The sequence below is a fragment of the Rhinatrema bivittatum genome, chromosome 2 (assembly GCF_901001135.1).
Source record: "Rhinatrema bivittatum chromosome 2, aRhiBiv1.1, whole genome shotgun sequence".
NCBI classification, from domain to species: Eukaryota; Metazoa; Chordata; class Amphibia; order Gymnophiona; family Rhinatrematidae; genus Rhinatrema; species Rhinatrema bivittatum.
This window is the reverse complement of record NC_042616.1, coordinates 732,630,343-732,645,994: the sequence shown is the minus strand read 5'-3', so window position 1 is coordinate 732,645,994 and position 15,652 is coordinate 732,630,343. Positions and strand designations below refer to the sequence as shown.

At 46.9% G+C, this 15,652-nt stretch overlaps 1 protein-coding gene across 5 annotated transcripts in view; it reads right to left on the bottom strand.

Moving 5' to 3' along the window:
- Positions 1-15,652, bottom strand: part of OXR1 (oxidation resistance 1) — a 1,217,970-nt gene that overhangs the window by 59,506 nt on the left and 1,142,812 nt on the right. For all 5 annotated transcript variants that reach the window (XM_029591868.1, XM_029591869.1, XM_029591872.1 and 2 more), the window contains one exon: positions 10,759-10,911. In XM_029591868.1, the coding sequence (XP_029447728.1) occupies positions 10,759-10,911 (153 nt within the window). The remainder of the gene's footprint in view (positions 1-10,758; positions 10,912-15,652) is intronic.

Below are 15,652 nucleotides of genomic sequence, written 5' to 3'. Positions count from 1 at the left end.
AGCACAAAGGGTAAGGCACTTAGGTATCTTAGCTATAGGCACCATCATTCTATCAGTATGCTTAACAGATGACTGAAAGGTATGTATCCAGCAATATTCTTGCTGCAAAAAATAGGTATCCAAAATTTAAGCATACAACCCTGTGCCTTGATGAAAGCCCCAAAACTGAGTGGCCTCAGTACTGCTCAGATTGTACATATAGGTAAGTGCACGCCTCAAACAGACATCGCTACCAACTGGATGCCCAAGCAGGCCCAACCTAACATCCAAAAACTGGGCGCACAGCTGGACACACAACCGCACACATTTGCATGAACAGACAGTTCTGAAGAGGGCAGCCTAATGTGCAGGAAAATACGTGAAAACGTGCCGATCTACCACGCGGGCCACAGTGATAAGCCTAAGAGCGGGGCCTAGCCCAAAAAGGCTGCTCAACCCACCAGGTTGTTCATTTATTTATTTGTAGAGTTTTATATACCGTTATTCGGTAGAGCCATCATAATGGTTTACAAATCTGCAATTATCATCCAACATATGCAATTATCTTACAATCAAATGGAGTTAACATAGTAGTTGGGAACAGTAGAGTTTTGTGAACAATCAACATATTTTCTTAGTCGTTGAATAACAATATTGCGGAGAACATTTTCAAAGAACTTAACGGATCAAAGGAGTGAGCAGGGAGGGGTAGAAAAGGAGGGTACATCAGGAGAGCATGAAGGAGGAGGATTATGCTTGCGAGTTCTGTTGAGTGCTGGGATGATCAGGTGTCAGATCATGAACCCTAAACTCCCTCGGAGGCAGGAACAATCGTTGGATTGGTGTCCCGAGCACAAAGATCGGAGGAAGGAGAAAACCCTCCTCTGTTTTTTTGCTTTACCTGAGCTCAGCCCATCCTGGCTGAGTACAAAATTGGTCTCCGGCTGCGGGAGGGAGAGGGCATATACAGTCACAGCCACGCTTTGCCTTTCAGCTGTCTTTTACATCTAAGTCGCCTCAGGCTGAAAACCAGCTGAGAGAAAATCTGAGAGAAAACTCATCTGAGTCTCAGGCTGAAACCAGCTGAGAGAAAATCCACTATGTATCTTCTCAGGAATTCTCAAGTGAGGGAGGGACCATATAGTATCATAGGAGAACGGGGTGAATTTTCTTTCTTTTTTTTTTTCTCCTTCTGAAAAATGTAAGCAATCCCCAGCAGGGAGATGCCACGTCCACCATCTGCTAGAGCCTGAGAATACTGGTGGGCTGATGTCATTGCAGGGGTATATATACTGTGATGTCAGCTTTGCTCAGTCTCCATCTGCTGGTAGAGGTGCATTCTCACAGGACAAGCAGGATGGTAGTTCTCACATATGGGTGACATCAGGATGGAGCCCAATCACAGAAAACGTTTGTCAAAGTTTCTAGATCTTTGACTGGCACCTACTGGGCATGCCCAGCATAGCACCAACCCTGCATCCAGCAGGGGTCCCCCTTCAGTCTTCTTTTTTCCGCGCAGCAGTAGCCACGCGGGTTAAGGAGCTATTCAGATATTCCTGACAGGAACTTTCCTCACGGAACTTCAAGAAAATTTCAAACTTTTACCTCACAGGGGTCCCCCTATCGATAACTTTCCTCCGCGGTCGAACGGTAAGTTTTTACCTGCTTGTGGTCGATTCCCGTCGAGTTTTTCCCTTGAGGCCTACCAGCCATCGACCGCACCGCAGCTAAATTTTGTCGAGACCATGGCATCGGGTTTCCGTCGGGGCCCTGACTGCACTTGAACAATCACTGACCCTCATACGGTTTGCGTGATGTGTTTGGGGTCCGACCATGATGTCCTAACTTGCGCCAAATGTGCCCAAATGACACCAAAAGGTTGCAAGGCTCAGCTGGAGAAGACGGAACTTCTCTTTCTGTCTAAAACCCCGACTCCATCGATAGCCTCGACGTTGTCCGAACAAGTGCTGTTTACTTCGCGCCAGCACCGTGAAATCGCTGCTGCCCGACCAACTTCGACGACTCCGTGGTTGTCGACTCCTTCTGTCTCTCTGCAGGAAAAGGACCAGGGAGAGCACAGAGAAAAACGTCGACACCGCCATCGAAAAGCTCAGGCCACCAATACAGGCAAGCCCTTGGCATCGACCAGGGCTCCATGCTCCATGTTTCCATGAGGAATTGGATCGGATGATCCAAGAGGCCATTGGAAAAGCACTCCAGGGGTTCAAACCTCATCGATACCGGTACCGGTTCCTGAGCTGGTCACCTACCTGATACCCATGGCTCTTGCACCACTATTGGCCAGAATGGACGCTTTAATCGGTACCTTTCCACCAGTGGATCCGAGAGAACCGGTAGCCCCGATTCCTTCCACTCCAACACCCTTATCATCAGATGAAGAAGAAACACCTATCTCCATTCCGCCTTCCGGAGTGCTGCCGCCGATGGGTCCAATGTCACCGATTCCATCGGTGCCTCCGTCGATGCCATCGATGCCTTCAGTGACATCTCAGATTCCATCATTTGCCTTAGGTGCCTAGGCCTGTACCTTCAGGATTAGCACCGTTTCTCCCATCTGATTTATTTATTTTTATTTATTTATTTATTTAACTTTGTATACCGACTTTCAAATTAATATCAAGGCGGTTAACAATATTAGAACTCGCAGTAGCAAAATTCACAAAAATCCATAACCCATAACACATATATCTCACTAATGATTTACATAGTTAAATCAAATACAAAATATAATCTCATTAAATTTAAAAAAACATAAAAAACAAAATAAAAGTCTTAATAGCTAAAATTTTTACAAAATTAAAACCCTTCTGACTTCATCACCCTTCTTTAGCCTGGCCTATACCTCCCTTATTCTATCATTTTTTACACTTTTCAGCTCCTCTAAACACTTAGGATTTTTTATGTCTCCTTCTAATTACCCTTTAAGTGAAATGAATTACCCTTTAAGTGAAATGAAGAGAAAGAGAAGAATCAGTTGGCCTAATTAAAAGCCTGTTGAAAAAGCCAGGTCTTTATCTGTTTTTTAAAACTATTAATATTCTCCTCAAGACGAATTTCAACCGGAAGGGAGTTCCACATCCCAGGTCCAGCCAAGGATAATGCCCTTTCTCTCACAGAACCCAAATGGGCCAATTTGGGTGAAGGAATTGGTAGTAAAGCTTGCCCAAGTGACCTTAAATTGCGAGCTGGAACGTGAATACGCAATGAGGCGTTAAGCCATTCCGTATTACTACCATATATGGTTTTGTGAATTAAGGTAAGACATTTATAATGAATGCGGGACTGGACTGGCAACCAATGTAACTTCATCAATGCTGGAGAAACATGGTCATACCTTTTTATATTAGACAGCAATCATGCGGCCGCATTCTGCAGTAATTGTAGGGGACAAATAGTTGACAAAGGAACCCCCAGCAGTAGCGCATTGCAGTAGTCTAATTTTGGTAAAATTAGGGCCTGCAAGACTATTCGAAAATCATTCAAATGCAACAGAGGCTTCAATTTTCTTAGCACTCTTAGCTTGTGGAAGCCATCTTTTATAGTAGACTTTATTGCAGATCTGATGATCTTATGGGAGCTGGCGACGAGCCTTATGATCCCTGGACCGATGACACGTCTCAGGACACTGATGATCTTCCTTCACAGCCCTCTCCTCCTGATGAAAGAAGACATTCTCCTCCAGAGGACTTGTCTTTCATTAATTTTTATAAAGGAGATGTCTGAAACAATTCCATTTCAGCTTCAGACAAAGGAAAGACTGGCTCTGCTCTCTAGACCTCCAGGCACAAGATGCTGGAAGTACTTCAGTTCATTGATGCTCCTAAGGAAATCATGTCTATTCCAATATATGAGATCCTTATTGATCTATTGAAAAGAAATTGGGAACATCCAGGTTCTGTACCACCTGTCAATCACAAGACAGATGCTACTTACTTATACAGTCTGCTCCTGGTTTTCAACGATCCCAGCTAGATCATCACTCAGTGGTTGTGGAGCCAGCCCAGAAAAGAGCAAGACGGTCCAAATCTCATTCTTCTATACCTCCAGGAAAAGAACAAAAGTCCCTGGATGCATTGGGCAGACGTGCTTTTCATGGTTCAATGCTAATTTCTTGTATTGCTTCCTACCAATTGTACATGACACAGTACAATAGGGACCTGTTCAAGAAGATCCAAGATTTTTCTGAATCTCTACCAGAACAGTTTCAAGACCAGCTGCATACCCTTGCTTTAAAAGGTCTAGACGCTGGCAAGCATGAGGTCCGTGCTGCATATGACATCTTCGACACTGCCTCTAGAGTCTCTGCAGAAGGGATAAGTGCAAGAAGATGGGCCTGGCTCAAGTCTTCAGACCTCAGACCAGAAGTACAAGATAGGTTAGCTGACTTACCTTGTGCTGGGGATAACCTCGGAGAAAAGATTCAAGAAACAGTGGCGCAGCTCAAGGATCACCATGAGACTCTCCGCCAATGCTCCTTAGTACTTTCTGATTACTCTTCTTCTTCCAAGAGGTCTTTAAGAAGAGACTCCAAGAGGCCTGTGTATAAACCAAGGAGATAGTACCCTCCAGCTTCCAGAGGTCGTCCCTCCAGGCCTTAATAAAAGGGCCAATCCAGACAACCTCGGACCCAGACTCAGCCAGCCCAATGTCCGGATTTTGACTCCTTCCTGGAGAGCAGTGCTCAGCCTCCTCTCCCTTCCGTACCAGTAGGAGGTCGATTTTCCCACTTCACTAGCATGTGGCACAAGGTCATGACAGATCAGTGGGTACTAGCTGTAGTGACTCAAGGTTACCACCTCAACTTCCTCACAGTTTCACCAGATTCCCCACCTTGGCTGATGTGGGAAACCATCCGACCATTCTCACCTTCTCGATCAGGAAGTTTCCATCCTCCTCGAGTTCCGGGCAATAGAACCAGTACCCTTCTCCCAGCAGGGCCAGGGATTCTATTCCCAGTATTTTCTAATCCCAAAAAAGTCAGGTGACGTTCGCCCAATACTGGACCTTCGCGCCTTAAACAAATACCAACAAAGAGAGAAGTTCAAGATGGTGACCTTGGGCTCTCTGCTTCCTCTTCTGCAAAGGGAAGACTGGCTCTGCTCTCTAGATCTCCAGGATGCTTACACGCACATCTCAATCACTCCGTCACATCGCAGATTCCTGTGATTTCTAGTAGGCCCAAAGCACTTCCAGTATAGAGTGTTGCCATTCGGCCTAGCATCTGCCCCTCGAGTCTTCACCAAGTGTCTCATCGTGGTAGCAGCCTATCTCAGGACTCAAGGTGTCCACGTCTACCCCTAACTCGACGATTGGTTGATCAGGGCTCCCACTCATCAAATTGCACTGACGTCCCTACATCTCACTTTGCATAACCTGATCTCCCTAGGGTTCCTCAAACTATCCGAAATCCAGGCTAGTTCCATCTCAAACCCTATCATTCATAGGGGCCGACTTGAACACTTTAAAGGCGAAAGTCTTCCTACCCCAGGATCAGGCTCTCACTTTCGCTTCTCTGGCCCAACAACTGCAGTCTCGTCAACACTCAACTGCACATCACTTTCTTATCTTACTGGGTCATATGGCCTCCTCGGTGCATGTCACTCCGATGGCCCGCCTTGCCATGAGAGTAATGCAGTGGATTCAGTCTTCTCAGCCAATGTCCACCATTGTCCACATCACCAACCAGCTCCGCTCTTCGCTGACTTGGTGGATAAACCAGTCCAATCTTCTTCAAGGCCTTCCATTTCAAGTTGCGGAACCTCAAATAACCTTGACAACAGATGCCTCCAACATCGGCTGGGGTGCACGTGTTGCAAACATGCAAACTCAGGGCCATCTGGTCTCCAGAGGAAGCCAAACATCAGATAAATTTCCTAGAGCTGCGGACAATCAGATATGCTCTCAGGGTCTTTCAGGATTACCTCACCAACAAGGTCATCCTGATTCAAACAGACAACCAAGTGGCCATGTGGTACATCAACAAGCAAGGGGAAATGGGCTCCTACCTCCTGTGCAGGAAGCTGCACAGATATGGGCGGAGGCCCTTTCCCACTCTATGTGCCTCAGGACCACCTACTTGCTGGGAGTGGACAATGTATTGGCAGACAAGCTGAGTCGCACTTTTCAACCACACAAGTGGTGCCTCAACCCCACAGTAGCGGACTCAATATTCCAACGCTGGGGTTACCCTCATATAGATCTCTTTGCGTCAATCCACAACCGCAAAGTAGAAAACTTCTGCTCTCTCACTCGCAGCCAAGAGACGCTTTCTCCCTCTTGTGGACCAGCGGTTTCCTTTATGCATACTCTCCACTTCCACTCATTTTGAAGACTCTCATGAAGTTGCGAAAGGACAGGGGATTGATGATTCTGATAGCCCCTCACTGGCCACGCCAGGTGTGGTTTCCAATACTTCAGGACCTATCAATTTGCTGGTACATTCCTCTGGGGAAGGATCCGCTTCTGATCACTCAGAACAACGGATGCCAACGTCACCCCAACCTCCAGGCCCTATCTCTGACTGCCTGGATGTTGAAAGGTTAATTCTTCAACCTCTTAACCTTTCAGAGCCGGTTTCACGTGTCCTGGTAGCTTCTCGAAAGCCTTCCACAAGAAAGTCTTATTGCTATAAATGGAACAGGTTTACGGTATGGTGTACTTCCATGTCCATCGATCCCTTCACTTGTTCCACAGCGAAGTTTCTTGACTATCTCTGGCACCTGTCAGAGTCAGGCCTGAAAACTTCCTCTATTAGGGTGCATGTCAGTGCGGTGGCTGCCTTCCATAAAGGTGTCAGGGATGTCTCCATATCCGTACAACCCCTGGTAACATGCTTTTTGAGGGGCTTGCTGCACCTAAAACCTCCACTGGCCCCCTTCTTGGGACCTCAACGTGGTTTTGGGGTGGCTCATGAAACCGCCGTTTGAGCCTCTCCAATCCTGATCTCCGCTATCTCACCTGGAAGGTGATTTTTCTTCTGGCAATCACATCCGCTCGCAGAGTTAGTGAGTTACAGGCATCAGTCACCTACCTGCCTTACACTAAACTTCTGCATGACAGAATAGTACTCCGCACTCACCCTAAGTTTTTGCCTAAGGTAGTATCGGAGTTTCATATTAATCAATCCATTATACTACCCACCTTCTTTCCCAGGACCCATTCCAATCCAGGGGAACAGGCTCTGCATACTCTCGACTGTAAACGTGCTGTAGCCTTCTACCTAGACCATACAGTCACTCACAGAAAGTCCACTCAATTTTTTGTCTCTTGATACCATCAAATTGGGTAAACCTGTGGGAAAGCAGACCCTCTCCTCCTGGATAACAGACTGTATTTCCTTTTGCTATCAGCAGGCAGGCATTCTGCTCCAACACCATGTCAAAGCACACTATTAGGGCCATGGTGACCTCAGTAGCACACCTCCACTCAGTGCCACTTACTGACATTTGTAAAGCTGCTACCTGGAGCTCTCTCCATACCTTTGCAGACCATTATTGCTTAGGCAAGGCTGGCAGACAAGATTCCATCTTCGGCCAGTCTGTCCTATGCAACTTATTTGCCAATTAATGTACCAACAGCCTTCCACCGACCCATCAGGATTCAGGATGCCCTTTTAACCAAATTTTCACCCCAATTGTTGTGCCTGTTGCACGTCTTTGGGTGCATTTGGTGTACTGCACGGGCATCCTCAGTTTGGTACTCACCCATATGTGAGGACTACCATCCTGCTTGACCTGTGAGAAAGCAGAGTTGCTTACCTGTAACAGGTGTTCTCACAGGACAGTAGGATGTTAGTCCTCACGAAACCCGCCCGGCACCCCATGGTGTTGGGTTCGTTACATTTTCTTATTTTTCACATGTACTTTTACTATAAGACTATAAGACGAGACTGGATGCAGGTTTGGTGCTATGCTGGGCATGCCCAGTAGGTGCCAGTCAAAGTCTAGAAACTTTGACAAAAGTTTTCCGTGATTGGGCTCCATCCTGATGATGTTACCCATATGTGAGGACTAACATCCTGCTGTCCTGTGAGAACACCTGTTACAGGTAAGCAACTCTGCTTAACCCACTGTCTAATGTTGCGTCCAGTCGCAGACGGCTGCGACCGCTCTGTCTCACCTCTTTTTTGCCCTTCTCCTCCTCCATGGGTACGATGGCTGCCTCCGGTGCCGAAACCCTCGGTGTCTCCAAGTCAGCATGGGCGTCCCCGTCCGCCATGCTCCTTCCTGTGGCCTCCTAGGGTATGCGCACGCTGCCTACGCTTATCTACACGTCATTGCGGGAACCTCAGGGGCGACCCCACCGGATGACGTCAATACCTCCGGGTATTTAAGCCTCCACTCTGCTCTCAACGAACGAGTTAGCAAGGACTTCGGTTTAGCTACTCTGACCGCTTCTAAGCTGAACGCTTAGACTCCTCGCTACCCTCCGGGGTATCTCGCTCCTGAAGAAGCTCTGGGCATCCGCTCCCCAGGGGCCTCTCGCTTTCCAACTACCCTTCAGGGTTTCTACTACTAACTTAGACAACCGCTTCTCGGGGGTCTCTCTTCTCTTTTCAGGATTATCTGCACTTCCAGGTACTCGATCCTCGAGGGCCTATCCAGCTCAGAGAATCCTGCACCAAGGGTCCCACCTACATCTACCAGGAGGATTCCTGCACTACTCTTCAGTGAGTACCTCTATGATCCAGCTCTCCATTTCCACCCACCAGGTTCGGCTTATCCCACTCTGTGGAACACTACCAACCTTGTACATCCGGGTGAGATTCTACATCTGAGACTGTTGAGCGTATTGGCACCTTTCTGGACTTCAGTGCCATCTCTTCTTGCACAATTACCATCTATTTACAGCAGAACAATAAAGCTTTCCATCTCCAATGTCTGCTCTCTGAGTCTAGCCCATCGCTGTGGTTCCCCACGGGGCCCCTCCCCGTGGGAGGAGTCATCGCCACTGTGACTAAGAGTCCACACTATGCCTCAAATCCAACATCTAAATGCTAAGAAAGTGCATCTTTCAGGCTACGTTATCTGAATATGGGACCATGAGATGTGCCTTGTATTATGATTGTAGACTTTATGCTTTGTAAGGTTTGCATCTTTGTCTTATTTTTAATGTTGTACTTTTCAATAAAGATTTTTGAAATTGAAAAAAAAGCAAGCCACTAACTCCAAATGGTAACCCAAAAGGGAATAGCCATCTGTATCATACATTGCCACTTTTGAGTTTCATCTTTATTTCCCCAGTCTTCTCATTTACTAGAAATAAGCTGGAAATATTCAGTGAATTATGTTCTTCCCATTGGAAGACTTGCAAGGCTCTTGACTTTTGCAATTATTTTATCATTATCTGGAAAATCCCAAAGCACACTACTTTGTCCCAAGTAAAGTTATTTAGTTATGAATCCAGAGCCTCTACATATATACTCTAAAAGAAAGGCAGGATGGGGAGATAAGAGACATTTAATTACTGTTGCTTCTCGAGGGGGTTAGGGACTGGGGGGGGGGGATAGAGACTGGGTATTTCTTATTCTGACAAACACTAAAGGCTGAATATGTGTTGAGAAATATTAGGTTCATTTATATTGTGCCAAGAATGTTTTATGCACTGTCCTTTGTATATGGACCATGTTTGAACTATTGTTGTTACATTGGTCATTAATAAAATTGTCAAATTAAAAAAAACAAACAAACCCTCTAGCTCTAAGGTGTCAATGTATAGGACACATGCCTCTTTCAATGGAAAGGATGCTCTGGAACAAGCGGTCATGGGGTGAGGGTGAAAAGGGGATAGATTTAGAAGTAATTAAGGAAATATGTACGGTAATTGCAGAGAAGGTACAGAGAGATGCATGCAACAACCTTCCAGTGTATAGCTGTGTATAAAAAAGGATTGGATAAGTTCTTGGAGGAGAAGTCCATTACCTGCTATTAAGTTCACTTAGAGAATAGCCACTGCCATTAGCAATGGTAACATGGAATAGACAGCTTTTGGGTACTTGCCAGATTCTTATGGCCTGGATTGGCCACTGTTGGGAACAGGATGCTGGGCTTGATGGAGCCTTGGTCTGACCCAGTATGGCATTTTCTTATGTTCTTATGTTCAGTGGAGGTGGAAGAGAATAACAGTATCTGAATTCAGGAAAGCATGGGATAAGCACAGGGGATCTCTGAGGGAAAGGCAGGGATTATCGAGGTCAGTAATTGGTGTGGGTGGCAGACTAGATAGGCTGTATGGTCTTTTCTTCCATCACATTCTATATTTCTAAATTAAACCTGACAAACAAATTCAACAAAAACATGTAATGAAAAATGGAACAAAACATAAGAGGTTAGGCAAAATGTTTCACAGGCAAAATTGAAATGATGGTAATCTTTTCCTCTTTTATTCTGTATATATATATATATATATATATATATTCAGTTTTATTTAAAAAGGCCTCCAGATTACACTTATGGTGAATGTCATGAGAATCTACATTTTTACACAGCTTTAAGCAGCAAAATTTAGTTTTAAAAAAATTGCTGTGGAAGTTGTACATGTGCCATGTAATGTAGATGTGATGTTTTTCAATCTTTTATTTTTGGAATTATAGGAAGTTTGTGTTTAATGAATTGTTAAGATGTACAACAAAAGCTTTGTATCACACCTTCTGCCTTTACTGTCGTGCCTTTACATGTTATAATTTCTGAAAGCTTAGGTTCATAAAATAGCAATGCAGTTTGTAGTAGCTGAATGATACTTTATTCATTGTTGTCATACCTGTCCATCACTATCTTTAATGACCATCAAAACAGGAGTATCAAGACCCAGCATTGTTCGATAGAGAGTCTTCAGGCTCATGCCATGTTTTCCAGTACTGTAGACAAGAGTCCAAGGATATCCAATTGTTCGTGGAGGAAGGTGCTTTGTGAGCTGTAAAGAACAAAAGCATTAATAATATATCTTCATGTATTTCTTTTAGTTTTCTAATTCATACATTATACAACTAACCAGAAAATCCGGTGAATCACACTGCCTGACTGGCGGCTGCTGCTGCAGTTAATTCAGTAATAAAAAACAGGTAACAATTTGTCTGTGAAACGTAGTTGCAATGCTCAAAAAACTGTCAGCGTTTCAAACACATGGCTATTTCCTGTATATTTTAAAAAATGGAAGCCACATCCTCCTTACACTTTAACCAATCATCTAGCAATATAGTGTTAACTTTAATTAAGGCCTCCATGTATCTTAGATCCCATTCTTCACACGTTTTATGAGGCAGTGAAGAGAGATGTACATACGATTTTGATTGTTCTATATGAGTTTTACATAATGCAAATGCCTGGAATATAATACACTGTGTGATTTAAGTAAACCAACTAATAAAAGGTAGGGCTGTTATTGTTATGGATGCTCTAAATTATGAATGGGAAATTAAGTGACATCTATCTCATGCAGATTTTTATTTACCATTAACTGAAGACCCAACTATGATGATTAAGAAGGAAACTGAGCTATGTTTAAAAGATGCCTTGGTTAATGGGTGGATCACTAATAAGGAGTTTTGTTTTTTTAATGGTTAATTCACCAATTACTCCTGGTTTATACATTCATCCCAAGATTCATACATGTTTGATTGATCCTACAGACAGACCTATCATTTTTGCTAGAGATTCTGTTACAGCCTCTGATTTTTATCAATTGATTTCTATGTCCTTATGTGTTTGAACTTACCTTCTTTGTGAAGAATACACACATCATTTCCTTGATAGAAACCTATGAAAGTCCCTTTAAGGAGCTTTGGGGCTGAGCGCACTGTTTAACCAGCTGTCTGACGTGGTGTTAAATAGGTGCTAATCCACCCCTTAGTTCAAGCAGGGCGAGCCTGTCTTGCCCTGCGGACATAACTGTAGTCAAGAAAGAGAAAGGAAGGGCGGGATATTAGGTTAAGGAGGAAGGAAGGAAAAGGGAGGGGGGGGGAGGGAGAGCGAGGAAGAAAGTAGCCAATGGGGGAGTAGAATTCAAATAGGAGAGCGGGATTGGCGGATAGGGAGAAAAAAAGGAAAGGAGGGGGGAAATAACTGCCAGTCGGTGAGGAATGACCGAGGCAGCAGGTTGAGGCTTGTTATTTGGTCTTCAGGTGGGGTAAGCAGAGTATTAAAATAAAAAAACAATAAAATAAATAATAGGACATTAATTGATTAAGGCATTATTTAATTAGAATTGACTTGGGGAGCCATAGTAGGTTATTCCTATTTGGTCTTCCTCAGAGGAAGTTTTGACTGGCAGTAAAAAAAAAAAAAAAAAAAAAAATAAACAAACAATCCCAGTAATTCCATAATATAATTTGACAGCCAGCTAAGTACTGCCAATTTCTTAAAAAAAAAAAAAAAAAAATAGTATTTGCTCCCCTTATCCTTCGCTTGGGTACTGCCTGCCGGCGCCTAGGCATGCCTAAGAAGGCAAGGGATCGGGGCCGCGCCTCCGCGGCCTCCGTTTCCCGCCGGGCGGCCACCCCCCCCGCCCAAGCCCCCTCCCTGCCTGCGCCGTCTCCTCCTCGCCGGCCCTCGCGGGTTGCTCCCCTGCATGCCGGCCCTGCCCCCTCCCCCCCTTGTTCGTCGTTTCCTCCGTCGGCGCCACCCCCCCCCTCTCCTTCCCCCGGTGGATTCCGGCGAGAGTGGCCCCGAGTCGGAGGACGCTTGCGACGGCCCCCCCCCCGGCCCCCCCCCTCCCCCCCTGGTGCCGAACCCGTTAACTTCGCGGCAGAAATTTCTTTAAACGCCTCCGCGTTGGAATTCAGTTTTTTGCCTCCTCCGGAGAGCCCCTCCCCCCCTCGCTTCACCGCCACCTCGGCCGCGCGCGCAGCCATCCCGCCCCCACCCCCCCAGCGCCCGTATCTCGCCGCCGCTCCAACCCTCGTGTGTCCCAGCCCAGCGGCAAGCCCCGCAGAGGCCCGGGCGCCTCCCGATCCCTCGGCACCCCGGGAACGGTTAGCGCGAGAGGCCGCCTTGGCAAGCCTGCCTCCAAGTCGCCTCCCCTCCTGCCGGGTCCCAGCGCACCCGGGAAGCGCAGCGCTAGCGTCGCTTCTGGCCCTGCCCACACCCCAGCACACGGGACGTCCCCTGTTGTCCCAACGGTAAGTATTGGCAGCAATTGTGATTCAGCAGGCCCCATTTATAGGGGGGTGGAAGTTAGTGGGCTTAGCAAAGTACCCCAGGCCTTATCCCGGCGCATGGGTTCCACCTATGGTAACCGCAGCGTCGCTATGACACGGATTAGAGGGAGGTCGCGCGCCAACCAGGGTGGCGCAGGTTATAGGCACAGAGCCCCTTCAAGCGCTTCCCCTAGAGCTATTCTGCTGCCCCACCGGGCGGTGGAGCGGATACCAGATCGGGAGGGATTTGGGGGATGGCCGGCATGGAGTGAGCGCTCTGCCGCGCCGGGAGTGCACGAGGCTGCCCCCCCCTTAGGGGTCCCGGGGAGCAGATACGCGGACCAGGCGGGGAGCAGAGTGTGTGGGGGAGCCGCCCGGCCCCCCCCGGGAGAGCAGGGTTTGCGAGGAAACGAGGGAGAGGGAGTCAGAGCAGGGAGAGAGGTGGGTTTCATTTCAGATCTGGACGATGAAGCGTTTCCTGGGACATCAAGTCAGGAAGCTTGGAGAGAGCGGGAGCTGCCTGGAGAATTACCTCGGCCGGGGCGTAGTAGATCCGACCGCAGAAGGAGAAATCCGGTGGAGGAGCAGTGGAGCGGGGAGTCTGCTGGCGCAGGTGAGATGGTGCAGAAGCCTAGGAAGAAAAAGGGGGAGTCCAAACGGAAGAGACGTTGCTCTCCCTCTAGCTCATCTTCCAGTGACTCTGAGTCTTCAGAGTTTTCTTCCGATTCGGGTCCCACATATAAGAAAATATTGGAAGAGGGGCCGTTACAAGGGGTCGGGCAGACAGCTAGTGCTACGTTGGCCGAATTATGGGAAGGGGTTCCTAGGAAGTTGCGCAGGAAAATTAGGAAGCGACGTTATGTGAACATTTTTAGATTGTTGGAAGGGAGGAGGAGGGTGAAGAGGAGTAAGAAGAAAGATAAGAAGCATGCTAAGCTAAAGGGTGTTAAGGTGGCTAAAAATATAGTGAACTGGGTGCGAGGATTTTTGAGGCTTGCCAGTGTAGTTGGGCATTATGACGCTTCCCAATATGGGGCTTTGCTATCATACGCCGATAGTATCCTTGGAGCGTTCAGGGACTATGAAGGTTGGGCATGGCTCAACTATGATGAAAAATTTAGAGACAAGATGGCAGGCAATAAGGGGATGTCCTGGGCGGCACAAGACATTAATTTGTGGTTGACACAAATGACGTACAAGGGGACCAGCGGGAGTAAGGTTGTTAGTACAGGAAGTACAGGTACGAGTGGTAGTGGGGGAACAGGGTTTAATAGCGGGTTAGGTCAGTCCTTTCGTACAGGAGGTCAAGCCCCTCGCAACACGTCAAGCGGGAAGGCAAAAGGGGTGGGCAACGATACCTGTTGGAGATTTAACAGGGCTGTTTGCTTGTTTCCCGACTGCAAATTTAGACATGTGTGTTCGGGTTGCGGAGGGGGACACTCAGCCCTTAAATGCGGTCAAGGGGGTAGTGGAATACCAGGGAAAGGGGGAAAAGCGTAATACCTTGCTTAGGGTGGCAGACTCTCCAGTGTCGGTACAGGCTATGACCCCTTGGCTGGAGAGATATCCGAATAAGCAGGTTGCACAGTTTTTAAGGGAAGGGTTTAGGGAGGGTTTTGTGATCCCTTACGAAGGTCCAGGGTTTGGGGGTACTGGCAGGAACGCGCAGTCAGCTAGTACACATGCACATTTGGTAAAAGAAAAGATAGAGGCCGAAATACAATTGGGTAGGGTGGGAGGACCTTTTCTTGATCCACCGTTTGTTAAAATGCACTTGTCTCCGGTGGCAGTCATCCCAAAAAAGGAACAGGGAAAGTTCCGTTTTATATTGAATTTATCGCATCCTTCGGGTAGTTCGGTGAATGATTATATTCCGCGGAATTGTTGTTCGGTTAGTTATGCTTCCTTTGATACAGCCGTCAGCTTAGTGCTAGCAGCAGGGAGAGGCGCTTTGCTCGCAAAGGCCGATATTGAAGCAGCGTTTCGCCTACTACCTATTCATCCGGCCTGTTTTCCTTTACTGGGTTTCCGATTTGAGGGGCAGTATTATGTGGATAAATGCCTGCCGATGGGATGCTCGGTGTCTTGCGCTTTTTTCGAAGCATTCAGTACTTTCCTGCATTGGGTTGCTGAGCAATGCATGGGCGGTGGGGGTATTTTACATTATCTGGATGATTTTTTATTTGTGGGGGAGGAGGGGACGGATAGATGTCAGAGGCTCTTGAACGGTTTCCTACAGATAGCACGCCAGTTTGGGGTGCCGATTGCGGTTCAAAAGACAGAAGGCCCGGTTTTCTCGTTTGGTGTTTTTAGGGATAGAACTAGATTCCATAACATTAGAAGCGCGTTTACCCGCGGATAAGTTGGACAAGTTGAAAAGGTTAGTAGGGTCGACTAAGCAGTTAAAGAAGGTGACGTTAAGTCAGATGCAGTCCCTGATTGGGGTGTTAAATTTTGCTTGTAGGGTGATTCCTATGGGTAGGGCTTTTATTCGACGGTTGTCCAGTGCAACGAGGGGCA